The 23,523-nt window shown below is 46.3% G+C and overlaps 1 protein-coding gene across 2 annotated transcripts in view; it reads right to left on the reverse strand.

The window, feature by feature from the left end:
* LOC148525581 (dual specificity protein phosphatase 26-like) overlaps positions 1 to 23,523 on the reverse strand; it is a 40,504-nt gene that overhangs the window by 4,925 nt on the left and 12,056 nt on the right. For both annotated transcript variants that reach the window (XM_088470893.1, XM_088470894.1), the window contains exon 2: positions 3,944 to 4,097. In XM_088470893.1, coding sequence (XP_088327019.1) covers positions 3,944 to 4,089 — 146 coding nt within the window. In that variant the 5' untranslated portion in view covers positions 4,090 to 4,097. The remainder of the gene's footprint in view (positions 1 to 3,943; positions 4,098 to 23,523) is intronic.

The raw sequence follows: 23,523 nt of genomic DNA on the forward strand, positions 1-23,523 counted from the left end.
ATATTCCGAAATATGGAATTTTTTTGGCATGACTCAGATAATGAAACCTTTAATTTTTGATGGTTCAATGTACACAAACTTTGTCTAAGGCACAAATTATTAAAAATATTGTATAACATTACCTTCAGGCTTTGTGTATATAAGGTGTATATGAAACATAAATGAATTTCATTTCTGTACACAAACTGAGGCACAAAATTATTAAAAATATTATATAAAATGACCTGCAGGCTGTGTGTGTAATGGAGCATACACAAGGTCAGATTTTTCTTCAGATCTGAACGATAACGATTTAAAAAAATCGTTCAATCGTTCATATCTGAGGGAAAATCTGACATATCTGTCAGATGAACGATTTGAACAGTGCGCATTCCCGATGGTCAGATAACGATATCTGACATCTGATGTGTTTGCAGTCAGACTTGGACGATTCCATTCATTTTAATGCCGTCAAAAATCGTTCAAATCTTTGGTAAAATCGTTCATCTGACAAATCTGACCGTGTGTATGCTCCATTAGGTGTATATAACACATAAATGTATTGTGTGTGTATATTTGGGCCCCATTCCAAAGATATTTCATTATGGTATGCAAATATTCCAAAATACAGAATATTCAGTTATCCAAAATACCCCTGGTCCCAAGTATTTTGGATATGGGAGACTCAACCTGTATTATTTGTGGAAAATCAGCTCTAGCTACCAGAGGGGCGCAATCTGCACATACACCATGTTGCAAAAGGGTTAAACGATTTGATTGCCTTTTGAATCTGTCTCCTCTCTCCCTTATAGTGAATGTCACTAGAAAACACACCATCAGGTAGCAGAGGGCCTGTTGCAATAATACAACATTTTTTATTTATTTTTATGGGAGGGAGGACGGGCAGTATAGTGCCAGTATGTGGAAATAATGCACAAATAGAAAGTTAAACTGTAGCACCAGACATGTTTAATGCTTAAATTTTAATGAATTTTTCAGAAAGTTCAATAAAAATTCCATTCAATCCATTAATTAAATTTTTAGACCAGATGATGATTTTGTGCAAATTTTAGAGTCAATTTCTCTAAATGGACCAAATTGGCCCATGACATTCCCTCCTGTGTGACCAGCACTACATAGTACAGGTGTGATTCAGATTGAGCCAAAATATGTTGGTAGGGTAATTGGATTCTGACCAAAAATTAGCCCTAGTGCATATATGTGTGTGTTTATGTGGTAAGGAATATAGAGTGTAAGCTCCACTGGGGCAGAGTGATGCGAATGACTAAATATTCTGTATAAAGTGCTGCAGAATGTGTGTGCGGTATATAAATAGGTAGTGTATAGATCCCCTTCAGTATTTGTACCTATAAATAGCTGCTAATAAATAAACATAGCTACCACTGTGCAGGGAAAACTGTGCATAAAAGTTCTGTGACCTAAAATCAAACGGTACCTAAACAGTGTATGACTTAGGTCTCTTATTGCTAAATTAGAAAAAAAAATGCTCACTATTATTATTACTATATTTCCATGTCTGAGAGATAATTAATTAAACCATTATTCCGGAGTCATAAAATAAAGTCTGTCACTTTTCCATGATTAATTTCCAGTCTCGGTGGAGTTTATGGCTGATCTTAAATCATAGTTGCCAACTTTCTGGCTGCTCCTTCTGGGAGGGAGCAGCTAGATCATCAGCGCAGGGGTCGTGGCCAGCAAAAGAGGGCGTGACCGGGTGGGTGACTGCCATTTGTGGATGTGATGGGGGCGGGGGTCACACAATTGCGTCATTTTGGCCCCGCCCCTGCTACACAATGCAGATAATACAGGCATTGTGTAGCAGTGGGCGGGGGCAAAATGATGCGATTCAGCGTGAATCGCGTCACCGCCCCCCCCCACTGCAGGGGCTAAACAGTTAATCGGGGGGTAGAGGGGATCGGTGGCCTCCCTTTCCGTGGGGCCGGTAACTGCACCCGATTATCGGGAGGCTCCCGGCTGAATCTGGAGGGTAGCCAACCCTGTCTTAAATTTAGCTTCACACAATGGCCCATATTCAATTAGTTTCGCATCCGCGATACTTTTCCACCTGTCGCACTTTTCGCCTACATCGCGTGTTTTGGCTGCGGAAACTTATAGGACGCGGCCCCGCTATTCGCCATATTCAATTCCAAAGGACGCGAGAACGTGACCCAGCGAAACTCAAACAGGCAAAAAGTGCTGTCAAAATGGGGGAATTCAGCCTGACACCCCCCAAAAGATGCACTAACATTGGGAATCAATATAGATGCCCCCAAATAGCCCTACTGAAGCTATTTGGGGTACTTAAGTGCTGTCAATTGCTTCTAAATAGCGTCTTTGCACAAGTGGTGAAGTATAGCATTAAGCAGTATTTTTTCGAGAAATTAAGTAGTCCAGTCAAATTTGGGGTACTTAAAAATGGGTGTAAGCATGGTTTAAAGTCGCTAAAGTGAAATTTTAAGTGACGCCAAAAATGCACCATCAGCAAGCACCTGCAAGCAAAAAAACACCTCACCCATCCTTGGGGACCCCCCAGAAGTCTATTGCGCTAGTTTTTAAGTTTGTCCCCCAATTTTGGACTTTTTCGCCCCCAAACTTAAAGTACTTTTTCGGGGTGTTCTAAAGTTTGTGTTTTTTTCATTTTTTTGACACAGTTTATCTTTGGGGGACTGTCCCAAGGGTGCAGGGGGATTCCCGAAGTTTGCACCCCAAAACCGCATTTCTGCACTTTTTTTCCATCTGCTATTCAGAGGCGAAACTTTTCCGCCTGGCGAAATGACGTCATCTGCGATACTTTTCCGCGGATTCGGACTTTTCGTCGGCAATTGAATACGGGCCTATGTGGAAGATGTACTAAGCGCTGTAAAGTGATAAATTGGAAAGTGATAAACTACAAACCACTCAGCTCCTACCTGTCATGTGTTTGAAAAATGACATTTAGGAGATGATTGGTTGGTAGTTTATCACTCTCCAATTTATCACTTTCCAGAGCTTAGTACATCTGCCCTAATATGTAGTATTCATTTATCATTTGAGCTAATTTATCATGCAGAGAAACAAGTAAATACAAATAGTAAAGTAAATGATCTGTATATAGGCCTAAGGGCCTGATTCAGCTTTGGGAATGCAAGGGGAGTAAATACATAATTTTTTTTTGCATGTGGGATAAATACTGGCTGCTTTTGAATGTAGCCCACAAATGCTGCACTGCTTTATTATTACTCTACAATTTAGATTTCAGTTTTGAAATACTCCTCCCAAATCTAAGGCCCTCATTCAGAGCCGTACGCTCTGAGCAGAGCACACGCTCTGAATGAGGGCCGTCCTCCATAACTATGGAGCGTCCTCCTGGACGCTCATATAGCTGTGGGTCACCACCCACAGCCTATACGAGCGTGCAGTTTGATGGCCGCGATGGTCTTGACCATCACGACCATCGAAACTGCGAGCCGGAGCCTGCTGTTGAGGTTTTCAACCGCAAGGCCCGGAGTGATTTTGGCTCTATCAGAGCCAAAATCACTCCCACTGACATCACTAGTGATGTCAGTGGGCCGGCTTCTGACGGTAGGCATTCCCTTAGGAACGCCCCCGTCAGGGAGGCACGCCCACGGCTCGCCCACCAAAGTGGGCGTGCCTTCAATCAACATCGACAGCACGCCCCCTTTGATCAGACACAACGAGCGAAGGAAAGTCCTTCGCTCGTCGCGTCTGGCGCATGCGCACGACGGAGCTCCTTCCGTCGTGCGCATGCTCGGTGCAGAACATCGACCCACTTGCGAGCGGACAGCCGCTCGTGAGTGGGTCTGAATCAGGCCCTAAATCTTTCTGCACATTTTAAATCTGCCCCACCTACAGTGCAGCATGGTTTTACCAAGATGATCAGTTGAGTGAGATATCTCATTCTATTCCCAAAGCTGAATCAGGCCCTAAGTTCTCTACCACTTACTGATCTCCCAGATAGAGCTTTGGCCACACCTCATCTGCATGGTGTCGGATTGCTTTCCCGCTATATAGGATCCTTTCCAGATCAAACACACTTTTCTGCAAGGCTGCCCTGGCCAAGGAGCTGCGAGAAGGGATGTGGGACGCCATAATAGTTCCTGTAGCATGAAAGAGATGGAAGAAGGTTTTAATAAATACTGTTCTATAGGGAAAACATGCAAACCAGTATGTGCAGTACCAGCAACTGCCCCCTGGCTGATTTACTGTGCTATGGGGAATGTTTCCCAGTAAATGTGTGGGTTAGTCACATACTGTATAGAGGGGTCATACAAAAAATATAAATGGGAACTGCCCTTCTGCACCTTACATCAAAATAAGGAATGACACTTATTTTAGGATTGTGAAGTCTCTAATTTCTATAGACCGCAATCTTTGCAATTACTTGCAGCAATGGTAAGTGTATCCCGATAATGGCACGTAAAAACACAAATACATAGAATCTAGTGCAGCAGAGGTTCTCAAACTCGGTCCCCAGGACCCCACGCAGGTCATGTTTTCCAGGTCACCCAGCAGGTGCACAGGTGTAGCCATTACTCACTGACACATTTTAAAGGTTCCACAGGTGGAGCCAATTATTTCACTTGTGATTCTGTGAGGAGAACTGGAAAACACAACCTATTTGGGGTCCTGAGGACTGAGGGCCTGATTCAGAGCCGGACGCTCTGACAGGAGCGCTCGCTCTGAATCTGGGCCCTCCTACCTAAAATTGGAGCGGCCTCCTGGCCGCTCGCATAGCTGTGGGTGACCACCCACAGCTTATGCGAGCCGCCAAAAAGATGGTCGCGATGGTCAAGACCCTGAGTTTGAGAACCTGTGTAGTGCAGCATGTTCACAAATAATGTCAGCTTAAACATGAAATGCTATACCAGCATAATGTATCTCTCTAGTACATGACAAGAGATGATTCCAATGAAGGGTGTAAAAAAGTAATACAGTTTAATTAAAAGAGATCCAAAACACAAGGTCCAGGCAAAAAGGATAATGCGATGTTCACAATTTATACATCCAAGGAAATGATGAGGGTGGCTTCCTACCAGATTAAGGAGTAAAAGGATGCATATAGAAACCGAATAGATGTCCCTGCTCCCCAAGGGGAGTTCCCGGCTCCAGATGAATACCCCATTCTCTCCTGGTCTGGTCAATCAGCCTATCCTTCTGTAGCCTTCCTTTCAGCTACAGACAGATTGGCTGATTGACCAGACCAGGAGAGAATGGGGTATTCATCTGGAGCCGGGAACTATGCGCCTGATTCAGAGCCGGACGCTCTGACAGAGCGCTCGCTCTGAATCAGGGCCGGCCCTCTGTTTTTTTTGAGCGGCCTCCAGGCTGCTCGCATAGCTGTGGGTGACCACCCACGGCTATAGCGAGCGGCCTTGTGGTAGGGTCTCATTGCCGCAAGCCCAAGAGTGCTTTCGGCTCAAACTGAGCCGAAAGCACTCCCACTGACTTCACTTGTGATGTCAGTGGGGCCGGCCCCAGACGGTAGGCGTTCCCATGGGAACGCCTAAGTCTGGGCAGCCACGCCCCCAGCCCGCCCACCAAAGGGGGCGTGCTGTCACTCAACATCGACAGCACGCCCCCTTTGGTACGAGACCCGGACCGTCGCTATCCGGGTCTCGCGCATGCGCAAGACGGAGCTGGCTCCGTCGTACGCATGCGCACTGCGCCAACATCGACCCGCTTGCGAGCGCTCAGTGCTCGCGAGCGGGTCTGAATCAGGCCCTATATCCTTATACTCCTAATCTGGTAGGAAGCCGTACATCTCTTGTCATGTACTACGATATGTACTGTATTATGCTGGTATAGCATTTCATGTTTAAACTGACATTATTTGTGAACATGCTGCACTAGATTCTATGTATTTGTGTTTTTACATGTGCCATTATCAGGATACACTTACCATTACTGCAAGTAATTGCGAAGATTGCTGTATATAGAAATTAGAGACTTCACAATCCTTATTTTGATGTAAGGCGCAGAAGGGCAGTTCCCATATATATTTTATGTATGATCTTGTGAGGGTGAGGATAACATCCAGTGGGTACAATACATACCTTTCAGCTGCCTGTGTGCGCAATTTGGCAAGTGCTAATTCTTAAATGATAGTGGCCCTCATTCAGAGGCGGTCGCAAGAAGCGATCGCTCTCTCTGAATGAGGACGGCCGCTTCTTTTTTTTAGTGCGGCCTCCTGGTCGCTAGCTAAGCTGTGGGTTACCACCCACATGCTTAGCGACCGACCACGGTGATGATCGCGATGGTCAAGACCATCGCGACCATCAGGGCTTGCGACTAGACCCTAAGGTTGGGTCTCGGCAGCCGCAAGGAGCTTCCTGCTCTGATCGAGCAGGAAGCTCCCCAGTGACATCACTGCTGATGTCAGTGCAGCCGCCCACAAAACGGCAGGCGTTCCTTAAGGAATGCCTCTGTTTGTGAAACCAAGACCCCCCCCCGCCCCGCCTACACACGGGCCGAGCTGTCGATCAACATCGACAGCCGGCCCTTGTGTAGTGAGCTCCGGAGCGAGAGAGTTTCTCCCACGCTCCGGGGCTTGCGCACGCGCAGTGCACATACTGGTATACTAATCCTAATGGGTACACACGTGGCGATCTGTTCAGCGAACGATATCGCTGAACGATCTCCCTTGAAATTCCTGGTGAGCTGGATGAACGATATTGTTCATCCACACACCAAAGATATCATCAATGATGAATAGCCAACCCCTATGGAAAATGCACAATATCGTCCAGATTGGCCTGCATGCATACCCGATGAACGATATCATTATCGTCCAGAGGGAGCGTGCATCGTTGATCGTTCGTTGCATACACACGGAACGATATCATTATCGCAACGATATATATCGTTCCGTGTGTACGCACCTTTACAATTACAAAAAGCAAATCTTAAAGATGCAGTTAAGGCAAACGTGATAGTAATGTAGCTCTGCGTCAATACATGGCTCCAATTGCCGATGATTACAGCAATGCCCAGAGCATCCTGAGGATGCTTCGGGGAGCTGTAAGGGCAGTGGTGTGACCGTCTGAAGCATCCTAAGGACTCTCCAGGTGGCACTGCTGCTTAGATTCTGGCTACAGGGTGCCATTCTAGGCACCCTGCTAGCCAGATGAGACTAGCAGAAAAAAGCTCAGAGGGCCAGACCAAATGATTCTGCGGGCTTATATGGCCTCTGGGCCTGAGGTTCCCCATTCCTGTTTTAGAGCCTTCTATTGGCTGCAGGGCCGGACTGGGACTAAAAATAGGCCCTGGCATTTTAAAGCACACAGGCCCACCTCGGTGTCAGCATCTGACTCCTGGCATAGACTCCTCCCCTCACTATTTTAGACTCCTCCCACTTCTTAGTCTATGCTCTAACGCATATAATTAATATTAGAACAGCGTACAAGTATACATCATTCTCTCTATTAAAATACACACAAAAGAGCACATCCTGCAGGGGATATATACATTTGCCATAGTCAGACATTTGGTATTTGGTTGGTTTCTGTTAGGTAAAGCTGATGTAGGTCACACAAAGAAAAGAGAAGGCATTTTCCCAATAACCAAGCCCTAGCTTAGCAGTTGTAGAGGATTAGATAGTGTTCACTGTAGGAATTTTTTTAGGGCAGGGGTGCTGAACACAGGGGACACATCCGTGCACACCAAAGCAGAGCTGTAACTACACATTTTGATGCCCTGTGTACATGAAGAGCATTGGTACACCCCTCGACAATAGAAGCAGGGCGGGTGCGCCCCAAAGGCGTGAGTAAAAAAAACCCCCCAAAACATGAAAAAACAAAAAAACCCAAAACAAAAATAACCCAAAAAAACATGGTGTGGGCTTGCTGGGAAGGGGCGTGACCACACAATAGTACCCCAAATTCAAATTATGCCACTCAGTAGTGCACCTTCGTCACATTATAACACACGTAGTGCCCCTCATTCACATCACACATTACTGCTCCTTACACCATATTTTACCCCACACAGCAATGTCCCTTACACTATATCATGCCCCACACACTAATGCCCCTTACACCATATTATGCCCCACACAGTAATGCCTCTTATGCCATATTATGCCCCACACAGTAATGCCCCTTACACCAAATTATACCCCACAGTAATGCCCCTTACGCTATATTATGCCCCACATAGTTATGCCCCTTACACCATATTATGTCGCAGAGTTATGCCACTTACACCATATTATGCCCCACACAGTAATGCCCCTTACACCATATTATGCCCCACACAGTAATAACCCGTACACCATATTATGCCCCACACAGTAATGCCCCTTACGCCATATTATGCCCCACAGTAATGCCCTTTACACCAAATTATGCCCCACACAGTAATACCCCTTACGCCATATTATGCCCCACATAGTTATGCCCCTTAAGCAATATTATGCCACACAGAGTTATGCCACTTACAGCATATTATGCCCCACACACTAATGCCCCTTATACCATATTATGCCCCACACAGTAATGTCCCTTACACCATATTATGCCCCACACAGTAATGCCCCTTACGCCAAATTATGCCCTACAGTAATGCCCCGTACGCTATATTATGCCCCACATAGTTATGCCCCTTACACCATATTATGCTGCAGAGTTATGGCACTTACACCATATTATGCCACACACAGTAAAGCCCCTTACACCATATTATGCCCCACACAGTAATAACCCTTACACCATATTATGCCCCATACAGTAGTGCCCTTTACACCATATTATGCCACACACAGTAATGCCCATTATGTCATATTATGCCCCACAATAATGCCCCTTACGCCAAATTATGCCCCACAGTTATGCCCCTTACACCATATTATGCTCCACACAGTAATGCCCCTTACGCCATATTATGCCCCACAATAATGCCCCTTACGCCAAATTATGCCCCACAGTTATGCCCCTTACACCATATTATGCTCCACACAGTAATGCCCCTTACACCATATTATGCCCCACAATAATACCCCCTACACCATATTATGCCACAAACAGTAATGCTCCTTATGCCCCACACAGTAATGCCCCTTACACCATATTATGGCCCCTAAACACCATATTATGCTGCAGAGTTATGCCACTAACACCATATTATGCCCCACACAGTAATGCCCCTTACACCATATTATGCCCCACACAGTAATGCTCCTTACACATTATGCCACACTAATGTCAAGGCAACACCAACCTTAAAACTTTCTCAATGGTGGATGTATTCCTGCACACTATTGCAGCCATGACTGCATCTTTATGCTAATGCCGTGACCGATGGTTTTGCTAATAAGACACCCACCATCCACAGCGGCACTCTGCACACAAAGATACACCATCAAACAATGCACCAGCCCTATGGAGGTTCAGAATGTGCATCTGCACCTCCATAAGCCGCCAATGCCAGTGCAACTATAGCAAAAGACGCAGTCGCTTGGGGCGACGTGCCCACATCTAGCCAGCCACCCCTGTTACATCCCTGGAAGGCTGCGCGTCTAAATTCGTTCTCCATCTCCCGGCGGTAATCATAGGGACGCATGTGCAGAGCATCTCTGATGCATACGCAGGCTGAAGATATCGGCCATTTATTTGCGGCATGGACATATCGCTCACCTCTGAACCAGGCCCTCTGTCATTTGGTTAAGTCTGTCTCAGGAATATTTGCTAATAGTGGGAAAGTACATTAAATACAACAACAAGGTGCTAATAATACAGACTACCTTATATGTCTGACATAGTTAGAGCTACACTTATGGATTACTATAATGAAAATAAGGCAGAAAATAGACAAAGATGAATATCATAATGTGATGTATAACATGTTTATTATATAACGTTACTACTGTCAGCCTAGTGCATGCACACTAATCCCCCTCCATAGGTGGTGACAACTCACACTGATGGTGCCCCTGCACTATAAGAATATATTCTTCTGGATGCCCTCAGTCACCCACCGCCCTACTTCCACTTACCCAACCACTCCTACTACACACCAATTATCTTACTAGGGGCGAGATGCAGGAAGAGAAGAAATGCAGTCAAACCCCCCAAAATGCGCATTTCTCATATGCACCAAACCCCCCCCCGGGCTTGGTTATGGTGGGTAACGCCTCTGCCCATAGTGCTGATAGAGGGATCACTCCCAGCACACCCTGCAGCGCGTGCGTCCTTCTGCGCATGTGCTGAAAGACGCCGGAGGGGCTTCTGGGTCATAGACCAAGAAGCCCCTCCATCGCAAAGGGCCACTCTTACCGACAGAGCGTTCCTTTGCAGCGATCGTCATGCATACAGGTATTACCAATGCCGGCATTAATGCATGCGAAGACCAGCGGAATGCATCACATCCCGAGTGAGATGCGTCATGCATCCTGCTGTATGGAGGCTCCTCCACAACATCAGCTGGTGACTATCACATAGAAACAATAACAAAAAAAGCCAGCTGCACTTGCACATCGGAACCCACATAGAATCTCTGCTCAGGGGAACAGGAAGATACGGAAGGAACAGGAAAGAACAGGAGGAACACTGAGGGGGGGTATATGGGAGGAAGACGGGGAAAAACAGGAGGAGATGGGAGAAAATCAGGTGGGGACAGGAGGAATATAGGGGGAAAACAGGGAGAAGGGAGTAACATGGGTGGAGACAAGAGGAACATAGGTAGAGATGGGAGGAACTTTGGGGGAAGATCAGGCGGAGATGGGAGGAAAAAAAAAAAAAATTACAAACCTACTCAAAATAACTGTGCCAGAGAACACCAGTTGTGTGTGTAATATATATAAATAAATAAATACACACCCACAGACAAATGTGTTATTAAATTTACATCTTGTACCTGCCTTCATAGACTCTGGAATGTTGAAGCTGGCACACCTCTTTACTGAAGATCACTGTGTTCAGTGTGTTGAATGGTGCACACACATTATGGGGTGTCGAAGCTGGATAATTGGCGGAGACAAGATCAGTTTAAAATTGGATCGCAGAGACGCCATTTTGCGAATGGCCGCCTAAGCGCCATTTTAGTACATGTGGCAATATTACTATTAGCATCATGCGATTGCATCTGTGACCATCGCCATAAGTTACGGCGATTCATCAAAAGCCCATTTCATGACTTTACGTAGTTTGGGTGCTCTGGATAAAATGTGTGTATTATTATAATTCCCCTAAAGGATATATTTCAGAAATGGCTGTACAGTATGTCAATATTGGATTGCATTAGCTAAACAGAGCAAATGGCCACGTGACAACTAGCCTGTGAAGACAAGCTTTATGGACATAACGTCTGCTCTCACTGTAGGTGGCCCTGCTCGAATACAGCAAGAGGGTCGTTTGTAGCACCTTACATTAGCAGGCTTCCTACAATAAAATACCTTCAAAGCCAAGAGTGTTATCTGAGGTTTGGGTCTTGTAGCTGTGCTAATTTGCATCCACACAGGCCCTGAGAGAACAAAGACCAGTATTTTGGAGCCTGAAAAGGGTGGGGGCTGCTGGGGCATGAGCAAGTCATGGAACTATAATGCTCAGCATTCCACACTGCTAGGTGTTCTCATACACACATTAATACGCACAATTGCGGGGGATCATGGGGGTAGAGCTAAGTGGAATAGACAAGGGTTTTCAAGAAGCAGAGACGTGCTGGTACTGCTGTGACTGGTCCCCTCCAGAAAGTATGGTAGACGAAATCTGTATAGGATTGAGGATAGATAAGATTGATGGTTTCTGCAAGGTGTTTTTGTGTATGACAGCCTGGTTGGCTGAGTGAAGGGTTTGTGTCAGGTGGCCAGATCATCCTATAGGCAGAGGGATAGGAGGAGTTAAATGGAGGATATATAAGGAAGGGTTAGAGGGCAGCTCAGCCTCTTTTGCAGTGGAATTTCGGAAAGGCTGAGTATCACTTGCATATTTATTCCTATCCATTTACACCAACTGTCTCTATCACCATGTCTCGTCCTCGTCGCGATGCCCCCCCTCCCCGCAGGCTTGCTGAATTTGCTTGTCCCCTGCGCGCTGTGCCAGCCCGAATATCTCCCCCATCCTCCCCTTCCCAGATATTTATGTCTTCCCCGAGCGGCTCTGCCCCGCTTACCGTCGGCTCCCCAGCGGCTGCTGGGCCCGCTCCCTCATCTTCCTGCACGATTTGCCCAGGCGCGTCAGTATCTGGCCCGGCTGCATCCCCACCACGCCCCGGCGCCAGCTCTCCTTGCAGCATCACGGCCCCTGCTTCTCCGGCGCGTGACGCGCACGGACGTCCCCTTCCATGCACCCTCACTCCGGTCGGCAGCACGTCTCCTCTGGCGCCGCTGGGGTCCCCTACCATACCGGCTTTGTCCGCGGCTTCTGCGGGGGCTCTCGGCAGCGTCGCGGAAGTGCACGCGGCGTTCTCAGCTGGTCTGCCCCATGCAGTCAGCAAGGGTCACCTGACCTCAGCCCCGTCCTGGCCTTATGCGGGGTCCGGTGGGGGTATATACACCGCGGCTGTGACCTCCGCCGCTCTGCTTACCAGTGGCCCAGCCGGCCTGGCCCATGCGGCGGGCCCGGCGGCCATCTTGCCTCAGGCGGCCATTTTAGGTGCGGGGTCTCCCTATTTCCCCGGCACCTTTTCACATTTTTCGGGGGGTTCAGTGCAGCGGTTAAGCTCCCCAACTTTGCCCGCAACTCCATTCGCTGGAGTATCATTTGGGCACATGGTGCCGGTTTCGATTCAACCCCCATGGTACACCCCAGCTGGCAACCAGGCACCATCCTTTAATGTGACACCTCCTCTTTCTGTGGCTGGCCCTTCTTGGGGTCAGACTTCTTGGAGCTCAGGCGTAGCTCCTCCGATTTTGTCATCTTCTGTTGCTGTTCCTCCTGCCCACTTTTATTCTCCCCATTTCGCGACCCCTCCTTCGGCATATCCTCCTGCTTTTCAGCATGCGCAGTTTCAGTACCCGTACCTGCCAGCTTGGCAAGTTTACCCACCTGCAGCGGGTGCGGCTCTGCCTTTGCCCCCAGTTTCCTCGTTCAGCTCACACTCCGGCCAAACTTCCTCTGTTTTTCCCCCTCCCAGTTTGTCGCCTCCTCCGCGGGCGCCAGCCATTCCGCCTCCTAAGCCGGTCACCCTGTCCCTTCCCACCCCGGGGGTTTCCGGGTCCGTTTCTGCGGTGGCTCACACGTCTTCCTTAGTTCCAGGCCTTGAAGTATCTGATGGTCCAAGTGGTGAGGCGTCCGCAGTTCTTTCATTGCCTGCTTCGGGACAGGAAGATTCGGCACCGGTATCTGAAGCTGTGGCGCCGTCAAGGGAGAAGTCTGCTGAAGCGGGTCCGCTTCCATCTGGTTCTGGTGAGTATGAAACTCCTTTGTCTTCTTCTGACTCTTCTTCTTCTTCATCCCACTCTTCTGGTTCCCCCGCTCGCCCCCGTAAAATTGCTAGACTGGTTGCGCGGCGGCTGGCGAAAAAGTCAGGCGGCGAGTCTAGGAGATCTGATGAGTCAGGGGCAAAAGCGCAGGAAGCAGGGGCAGATACAGTGCATTGCGCGAATACTGCGGTGCTACGAGGCTTGCGAAAAAGTGTAAAAGGCAAAATTCGCAAAGGGAAATTTGTAGACCTGTTTTCACTCACTGATGACATGAGGAAGGGCTTGGTGCAGGCTAAAAAATCGGGAGGCATAGGAGAAGATGCTTTTTGCAACTTTAATACGTGGTTGAAAGGCATGCTCATATTTGCGACATGTTATTTGGAGACCAGGGCGCAGGAGCACGTTAACATTCTCAGGTATCTATTTTTAGTGCTCGACATGTTCGTCAGGTCTCGTAACTTGGCATGGCGTGAATATGATTCACAATTTAGGAAAAAACATGACGGTTCTTTAGTTATTCCTTTCGGGGTTAAGGATGTTGAAGTCTGGTTAGAGGTCTCTCAACAGCGTCGGCCTCCGTTGGACGGTGCGCCTCCTCGGAAAAGCTATGCTGCCAACAGACAGGGGTCGGCAGGAGTGGGGAGAGGAAAATGCTTTGCCTACAACGACTCCAAATGTACTAGGGGGTCGGGGTGTCGTTTTCGCCACTCCTGTCGTCTCTGCGGAGGTGAGCATCCGGCCAAGGACTGTCGACGTGGGGCAGGAGGTATTTCCCAGGACCGTGCTGAGGGCCCCAAGAGTGCTAGTTAAGGCTTGTTCTCCAGTCCGTTTAGATTCTCTTATTAGATGGTTACATTTATACCCATGTAGAGAGGATGCACTTTTTCTTTACAAGGGTTTTTCAGTAGGTTTTCGTTTACCCATTGACAGGCAGTTGATTGTTAGGGCATCCCAGAATTTGCGCTCTGCCAGGGATTTTCCAGGGGAATTGAGGGTTAAGGTGTGTGCGGAGGTTTTGCTGGGGAGGATGGAGGGTCCTTTTCCTTGTCCTCCCTTGCATAATCTCTGTATTTCTCCGGTTGGCGTAGTTCCTAAAAAAGTACCGGGCAAGTTTCGGTTGATTCAGCATCTTTCATACCCGCAGGGAGGTTCTGTTAATGATGCCATACCAGAGAATTGTCGTAGGGTCGTTTACCAATCATTTGACGATACCTTGAATTTAGTTCGTAGTTTTGGACATGGCGCTTTGTTGGCTAAATTAGATATAGAATCAGCTTTTCGTTTATTACCAATGCATCCTGAGGCCATGAGATTTCTGGGTTTTAGGTTAGATTCGGGCTATTTTGTAGATAAGTGTTTACCTATGGGCTGCGCGGTTTCCTGTGCCTATTTTGAGAAATTCAGCTCCTTTCTTCAGTGGTGTCTCCATGCCGGGACCGGACAAACGGGCATAGCACACTATTTAGATGATTTTCTCTTTATGGGTCCAGGAAGAAGTGACGTTTATGCTGACCTCCTTTTTTCTGCGCAGTCCTTATTTAGAGTTTTAGGTGTTCCCGTTGCGAACGAGAAGACAGAGGGTCCGTCTGTTTGTTTATCTTATTTGGGAATTGAGATAGATACGATAGAGGGCTGTTGTAGACTTCCCATGGATAAGGTTGAGAAGCTGCGTGGTCTTATTGAGGTCTGCTTAGCAGAGGATTCAGTAAGGTTACGTAGAGTTCAGTCTCTCCTCGGCTCTTTAAATTTTGCTTGCCGTATTATTCCTGTGGGTAGGGTCTTTTGTAGAATATTGGAGAGGGCAACAGCTGGCGTGGTTCGGCCGCATCACTACATTCGCCTGTCCGCGGAGATAAAGGAGGATCTTCGCATGTGGAATAGATTTTTGATACACTTTAATGGTGAACGCATCTGGCCTTCGCCTCCATTAGCGAACAGTTCGTTGCAACTTTTTACGGATGCGGCCGGATCATCTGGTTTTGGGGCCTTTTTCAATGGGGAATGGTGCGCGGCTCCATGGCCGATAGCTTGGCGTGAAGAGGGTTTGACGGATAACTTGTTGCTGCTGGAACTTTTTCCAATTGTCGTATCAGTTGAACTTTGGTCCGTGCGACTGAGCAATTGTCATGTAGTATTTTGGTGCGACAATTTGGGTGTGGTTCATGCCATCAACAATCAGCGTTCGTCTTCGCATTTTGTTTTACGTTTGCTCAGACATTTAGTTTTGCGCTGCTTGGAGTTTAATATTAGATTCAGGGCAAAGCATGTGCCAGGGGTGTGTAATGACATTGCAGACGCGCTGTCCCGATTTCAATTTGATCGCTTCCGGGCGCTGGTGCCGTCGGCTTCTAACGTTGGTTTGGTCTGCCCCTCGTTTGTGTGGCAGATTATCAGGCCGGCTTAGAAGGTTTGGCGTTAAAGTCGCTTGCTCCATCGACTTTCCGGGCTTACTCAGCCGCTTGGCGGGATTGGTGCACGCATTGTGCTCTCCCAGACGTGGAGGGTAAGTCTCCGGAACAGTTGATTTCATCTTTTGTTTGGTTTCGTTATCAGCAGGGCAGATCTAGAGCGTTTATAGGTTCCGCGCTTGCTGGTATCTCCTTTTTCTGCAAATTAAAAGGTTTGCATGACCCCACCAAGGCTTTCGTGTTAGTGAAGGCTTTGAGGGGTTGGGCTAAGGGGTCGCCAGCTCGTTCAGACTCTCGCCGGCCAGTCGATTTGCAGCTTTTGTCCGGCTTGTTGACTTCAATGGGAAGGATAGCGGTTGATTTGTATGAAACTTTTCTTTTTAGGCTTGCTTTTGCGGTAGCATTTTTTGGGGCGTTTCGGGTTAGCGAGGTAGTGTCTACCAATAAAACTTCCACAGTTTCTGGTCTTTTGTTAAAAGACATTGTTTTTCGTGACTCAGCGATACTTTGCAAGCTGCGTTTCTCCAAAACAGATCAAACAGGCAGGGGGAAATGGGTTACTCTGCATAAGAATAGGGATTTAGACATCTGTCCAGTTCAGTTAGCTGCCAGGTTTATGGGGTTACGTCCTAGTGGGGGTGCGCAGTGGCTAATTCATGCGGATGGCACTCCTCTGACCAAGTTTCAATTTGCAGCGGTTTTTAAGAAATGTTTGTTAGAATTGGGTTTGAATCCGTCAGAGTATGGCACGCATTCTTTTCGTATTGGCGCTGCTACTTGTGCGGCCCTCTCAGGGGCGTCTGTGCAGGACATTCAGAAGGTGGGGCGCTGGAAGTCAGCTGCATATAAAAAGTACGTGCGATGCGATAAGGTATAGGGGCGCACCCTGCGTTAACCCGAAAACGTTGCTTACCCGCCAATTGGTCAACGGTTAGCGTTGAGCAATTGGGGGTGTGAAGGGATTTTTAATTTTTCCTCCCGTTAGCCATGATTTGACCCATTTGGTTCACGGGCAGGTTTTTTGGTTTTTCTTCTTCACTCGGGTTCCTGTTTTCCCCAGTTCTGCATCCCTGCTAGTCAGTTGCTATGTGTTACTAAAGTTGTGTCCGTTTGGAATTGGGTTTGGTGCGGTTCTCACGGTTAGGTTCTCTCTTTTTCCACAGCATTGACGGAAGAAGAGGGGCAGGTGTGGCTTCTTGGTCACTCATATATTTTTTGGGCGGAAAAATATGTGTTGTCCCAAAAACAGGTTTTGTGGCCTCGCAGGTTTAGAGTGCGTTGGATTGGTGTAAGGGGCTTGCGTGTGGCATCTGTGTTGGCACTGATAGTTTCATCAGTGGCTAAGTGGGGAGTTCCGAATATATTGGTTTTACATGTTGGTGGCAATGATGTGGGCCAGTTGAAAGGTGTGGAGCTGATTGTCAGGATTCGTGAAGTGATGGACGAGATACGTTTGCAGTGGCCCAATATTCGGATTGTATGGTCTGAAATGATGCCTCGTTTGACATGGAGGGGAGTGCGCAAGTATGGTGCTTTGGAGAGAGCACGTAAGAAAGCGAATGTTGCAATTGCCAAGCATGTGGAAAAAATTGGAGGAATTTTGGTGAGTCATGGCTTTTTGGTTGGTGATATTGGGAAGTTCCTTCGTCATGATGGTGTGCATTTGAATGCTGTGGGGACCAGTTTGTTTGTGAAGGATTTATTCTCATTTTTGGTGTAGTTTTTGGGTGGCGGGCCAGTCTTTCCTTAGGGCCTGGCTTTGGCGGGAGTTCGCTGCAACTCAGTGGCTTTAGGTGGCGTAAGACAACTTTGTGGGGGCACTGTCCCTCATTGCCCCTGGCGAATTTGTCCTTCTCTTTGCGGGGGGACCCGGGTGCTGTTTTAGTGCGAAAGCACCTCGGATTGGCCCAGGAGGGAAGTGAGACTCTTGCATCGTTAGTACGTCTTGAAGGGGGGTCGTTTAGTCGTCCTCCGAGTATTGAGCAAGGTGAAAGCTAGAACTGAGTTGCAGCGTCTCTTGGCCACCCTGGTTAGGTTGATTGAATTTAATTTATAAATAAAAAGCTGTGACCTTTTTTAGCCAAGCTCTGGTGTCCGTGTCTTTATTTATTTGTAACTTAAGTTAAGTAAGCTAATCAGGTGTTAAAGTATTGTAAAGCAGTAAACCAATACAGATCTTATGGTAGACGAAATCTGTATAGGATTGAGGATAGATAAGATTGATGGTTTCTGCAAGGTGTTTTTGTGTATGACAGCCTGGTTGGCTGAGTGAAGGGTTTGTGTCAGGTGGCCAGATCATCCTATAGGCAGAGGGATAGGAGGAGTTAAATGGAGGATATATAAGGAAGGGTTAGAGGGCAGCTCAGCCTCTTTTGCAGTGGAATTTCGGAACCCACCATCCCACCCACATTTAAGTTGTGTTCACTAATCTGCTTTTTTCCAATTTAGGTGAGGCACAGCATGGCGGGAGTTCGCTGCAACTCAGTGGCTTTAGGTGGCGTAAGACAACTTTGTGGGGGCACTGTCCCTCATTGCCCCTGGCGAATTTGTCCTTCTCTTTGCGGGGGGACCCGGGTGCTGTTTTAGTGCGAAAGCACCTCGGATTGGCCCAGGAGGGAAGTGAGACTCTTGCATCGTTAGTACGTCTTGAAGGGGGGTCGTTTAGTCGTCCTCCGAGTATTGAGCAAGGTGAAAGCTAGAACTGAGTTGCAGCGTCTCTTGGCCACCCTGGTTAGGTTGATTGAATTTAATTTATAAATAAAAAGCTGTGACCTTTTTTAGCCAAGCTCTGGTGTCCGTGTCTTTATTTATTTGTAACTTAAGTTAAGTAAGCTAATCAGGTGTTAAAGTATTGTAAAGCAGTAAACCAATACAGATCTTAAACTAATATTGGGGAAGTCAGTAATTGCTGGGGCACCTTTTAATTATGCCCCATGCAGGGGTCGCGGCCCACGGTCTGGGGGCGGGGCCCGGTATGGCCACTGGTAGCAGGCTGCTGAAGCATTTCTGAAGATGTTAATCCGGCCCTGTGTAAGGGGCGTATCAGACCTTCCTTGTTACTAGAGGTATCACTGGGCCTCTAGTGTCTGCTGGCAGAACATGGTTATTGAAGATCTCACAATTCTTATTGTGACACAATTGTCTTCTTTCAGACGGCGGCCATTTTGGGAGATACATTTTCTATAGTATCCACGTGGGTGGCCAAACTGGCCCATCTGACCATTGGCCCTTCTGGCATTCGCCAGAAGTGAAAAAATGGCCAGTCTGGCCCTGATTGGTTGCCTACATTTTCATTAGTACAGATAGCTTATGGGTGCATTGTACCATTTTGAAAGTGCTCTTGTTTATTCCTAACTCTTTCATCTCTGCTTGTACCCAAACCTTTCTCTGGATCAATGCCTGTACTTACCTTTCCTTGGACTCTGACCCTTCTTGTATAGATGCCTGCCCTGACCTCTGGTTAGATCGAGATCACTTATGGCTTACCACTTGCTATGACATTGGCTTCAAAGTTTTGGACCTTGTTTATGCTTGCCTGAAGGTACCTATATTAGCTTTCTCAATATTTATTTCCATATTATTGTTATTATGAAACTGGTGCCGCAGTGCCCCATGCCGCTGCCCACAGTTTGCCCCCATGGCAAAGGCACCGAACATCCTCTGCAGGAAGCTTTACAATCGTTACTGGTTAACTGGACATTGCAGGAGATGAAAATTCCCCATCTCTATGTAAAGGTGCCCATACACTAGATGATTAAATTGAACGATAAGAAAATCATTATCATTCGATAATCGTTTGCAGATTGTTTAAAACATATCTGAAACGAAAAGCGATGCGCGCTCCCGCTGGTCGTTTAGATATCTATCATCGAACAAATATGTTGTACAACCTGACGATATCGTCAGGTTCAACATGTTTGCACATGATTGATGAGCCTGCACTGAACGACTGCTCGTCACATCACAGACTGACAAACGACAGCACGAATACAATGTCGTAATCGTGCAGTCTTTTGCCTGTTGTCTAGTGGATGGGCACCTTTACAGTTTGTATTTTTTTTCCCAGTATTAAAGCTGACATACAATTCTATCCAGGCTATTAGCCTTATCTCTATAATAATTTTTTTATTAAATTTACAATTTGAACTCAATGAACAGGTAGATGAAGATTCAGGAACTCGGTGTCTTTGATAAAATTACCTCTCCTTTAATACTGCATATTGAAATAAGTTGTATATTAAAATAATTTAATTCTCCTACTTTCTAATCACTTTTTAAAAATTACATTTGCATTTTATAATATTCACAAAGAAAGTCATTAAATAGTAATTATTTCTCTGCATGGCTAATCAAGAAATCCTTTTGTGCAAAAGCAATTTCATCCATGTTTATAAAGTTATGCTATCCGCCTCGCTTTCCTCCATGTGCAATGCCTCTGATAGCACTGCAATGTAGCTAGGGGCCTGAGTCATTATGGATCACAACTGCGAATGCAATAGCGATTACGCACGCAGTCTCATTGCGATATGCGAATCCATTGCGATTGCTATGCCGTCGCAGCACAACATCAGGATGCCCACCTTACCTTACACACATCCGTAATACTCAGCAAGACTGCGAAACCATCTGTAACATCGAGTACAATCGGAGCCTCACGCACACTTGCACAAGGTCTAACCTTACTCAGATATTGCTAACCCCATCGCACGCAGTGGGTACTCGAGTTGTGTAGGGCATCGCAGAGCCCAATTTATGCACACCCCATGCAACGGTGTTCAAACGCCCTGGCACGCCTGCTTTTTGCCAACACCCCGTCACCTTCCACAAACGGCACTTCCTGTCAATCACTCTGAAATTGTCTGCGTAGTCCTGATTGCAGTGGCTGGTCCGTGCACGGCGATGCATGCGCAGAGTGCAACAATCGGCCGATTGCGTGCGTAGTCGCAGTTGCGATCCTTGCTGAATCAGGCCCTAGGTACACACTTTAAGATTATCTGTCAAATCAGTTTTTTTGGAACGAAAATCTGGCAATGTATGGGAGCAAATGACAATAGACCATTTGGTCCCATACATTACCAGATTTTCATTCCAACCAACCAGATTGGACCAATAATCTTATAAATCGGAAAATGGACAAAAATGCTTCTTCTAAACCAGTGATTCCCAACCTCGGTCCTCAAGGCACACTAAAGCTGGCCACACACTAGAACAACTTACATCCAACCAGCCAACTTGTTGATTGGTTGGAATGAAAATCTGGTAAGGAATGGGAGTAAATGATGATCAGCAATTTACTCCTAAATGCCAGAAAACAGATGAAAATGGTCATTCAGACAAGTTTGTTAAATGTTTGATCTAAACTATTGTTCATACAACAGTTTTGGTCCATTTTTCAGCGTCTGGGAGCAAGTTGCTGATTGTATTCCTTACCAGATTTTCATTCCAACCAATCTACTAGTTGGCTGGTTGGACAGATAATCTTTAGATGTGTGGCCAGCTTAACAGTCCTGGTTTTAGTGATAGCCATGTTTCAGCACAGGTGGTTAAATCAAAATAACTGAGGTACTAATTAAGTCACCTGTGCTCAAGTAGTCTATCCTTAAAACATGGAGTGTTAAGCTGGCCACACACTAGACCAACTTACATCCAACCATCCAACTAGTTTATTGGTTGGAATGAAAATCTGGTAAGGGATGAAAGCAAATGACAATCAGCAATTTGCTCCCAAACGCTGGAAAATGGATTAAAAACAGTTTTTTGAACAAATTGTTTAGATCAAATAGTTAACAAACTTGTCTGACGTCATTTTCATCTGTTTTCTGGCATTTAGGAGCAAATTGCTGATCATCATTTACTCCCATATGTTACCAGATTTTCATTCCAACCAATCAACTAGTTGGATGGTTGGATGAAAGTTGGGTCTAGTGTGTGGCCAGCTTTAATGTGCCTTGAGGACCATGGTTGGGAACCCCTGTTCTAAACAAAATTAGTTCAAACGGATTTAACCATTTTGTCTGTTTTTCCAGTGGTTGTTCCATTTTGTTGTGGTCTGTAAAAAATGCACAAGTTCAGCACAAGGGGCGCATCTATAATGGATGTGGAGTGTGCAATGTACATGGGCCCCTGAGTCAAGTTACTTAATAATATATTAAGTAACTTGACAAAAATGCTTCCATTAATAAATAGGCCCTGCAATAGCAAATGTAATTTAATTTGATGATAGGGTTAAAAAAAGCTAACTTGGCTATTAACTGTTGGATATATTATAGTTCCTCAAGTAGTGAACTAAGACAAGTCCGTAAACTGTTGTTTTCTAACTACTAATTTTTATGTTTGTTTTCATAATTATGTTTCCCGTTGCTAGATGTGATCTTGAGGACAATGGGTTTCACTCAGAAGAAAAACACTTAAAACACCACTTATCTGTATCACACAGCCATACTAATCCTCCTGGTAACAGGTGCTTTCAATGAGTTTGGGAGTGACACACAGCGATGGCAACCAGCCACTGATTGGGTTTAATTATAGCCAGAGCAGACCCAGACAGAGCGTACGCGCATAGCTATCTGCACATTCCATCCAACTGCAATTCCGCAGAACATCATTTCTCTTTATTAGTTTTGTGGAGCAGCAGTTTTATTGTGCACTGTACTTCCTAAGGGTTATACTCATTAAGGCAATGCTTTTTAAAGATTGGACTACAAAGTAATATATATACAGGTTGTCTAAGCTTATTGCATTGTGAATTAAGGCAACATATTATTTATTCTTAACCACCACTGTTATCACAATAAAAATAAATAAATAGCAGCGTAAGAGAAATGAATAAACCATTTCCATACAACACATTGACTGTCTGGTGCACTCTGCATACATGGCCTAACAGGACATCCATTGCTGGCATGTGAGCCAGTCACATAGCACTCACATCCAATCCTGAGACATTCTTTTTGGCTTCTGATGAGTCCCCCTGGTATCCCCCCCAATACAAAACTGCATATAAACAAACAGGCACAGCTCTGTACAGCCAGAACTAAGCATTTCTTCAAGGAATGAAGGAATGGCTGCTGGAAAACCACCTACCCCCCCCCCCCCCCTATCCCCTCTCTACCTCAGAGCAGCTTTGAGTTTCAGTAAATTATGGTAGTCTGATGCCAGATGCCAAATTCTCAATATTAACCTGCAGAACCAGGCTAATTGGTGTCTTTTACTTATAACAACCCCATTTCTCTTAGAGCTGTACATGATTAGCAGAGTAGCAGTAGGGGAATTGTGCAGCAGGATAACACTGGCTGGAATTGGTGTTGTGAGCTCTCACCCACTAAGTAGTAGACAATACACTTATCCAGAGTGCATAAGGTGTTAAATGTGTTGCGCAGTTGTTTGGTGCTGGTGGCGGTTAGTCCACACGTGATGTAGCTTAGCCAGGTCTTAGGTTTATTCAACCAGGTAGAACAAAAAGTAGCATATGACACAGGGATGTAACAGGTGTGTAAACAATAGTACTGCTGAAGCCTGGAACGTTACCACCAATGTCTGGGTGGTATGCGCCCCAGTGTAATATAGCGCTAAGTCCCTCTAATATAGCGGTAGTGATATAGCGTACTTACGGGCTCCTAGTGTGCACTGCAGGGCAGCTGTAATAGGATAACTCTCAGAGATACGTCCATTAACAGAGGATGCCAGGCAAGAAAGACGTGCGAACAAGGCGCGCATGCTCAGTATCGCATGTTGGAGGTCAGACCTGCTGAGCTCCAGCAA

The sequence above is a fragment of the Taudactylus pleione genome, unplaced genomic scaffold, assembly GCF_031769625.1.
Source record: "Taudactylus pleione unplaced genomic scaffold, aTauple2 ptg000105l, whole genome shotgun sequence".
Lineage (NCBI taxonomy): Eukaryota > Metazoa > Chordata > Amphibia > Anura > Myobatrachidae > Taudactylus > Taudactylus pleione.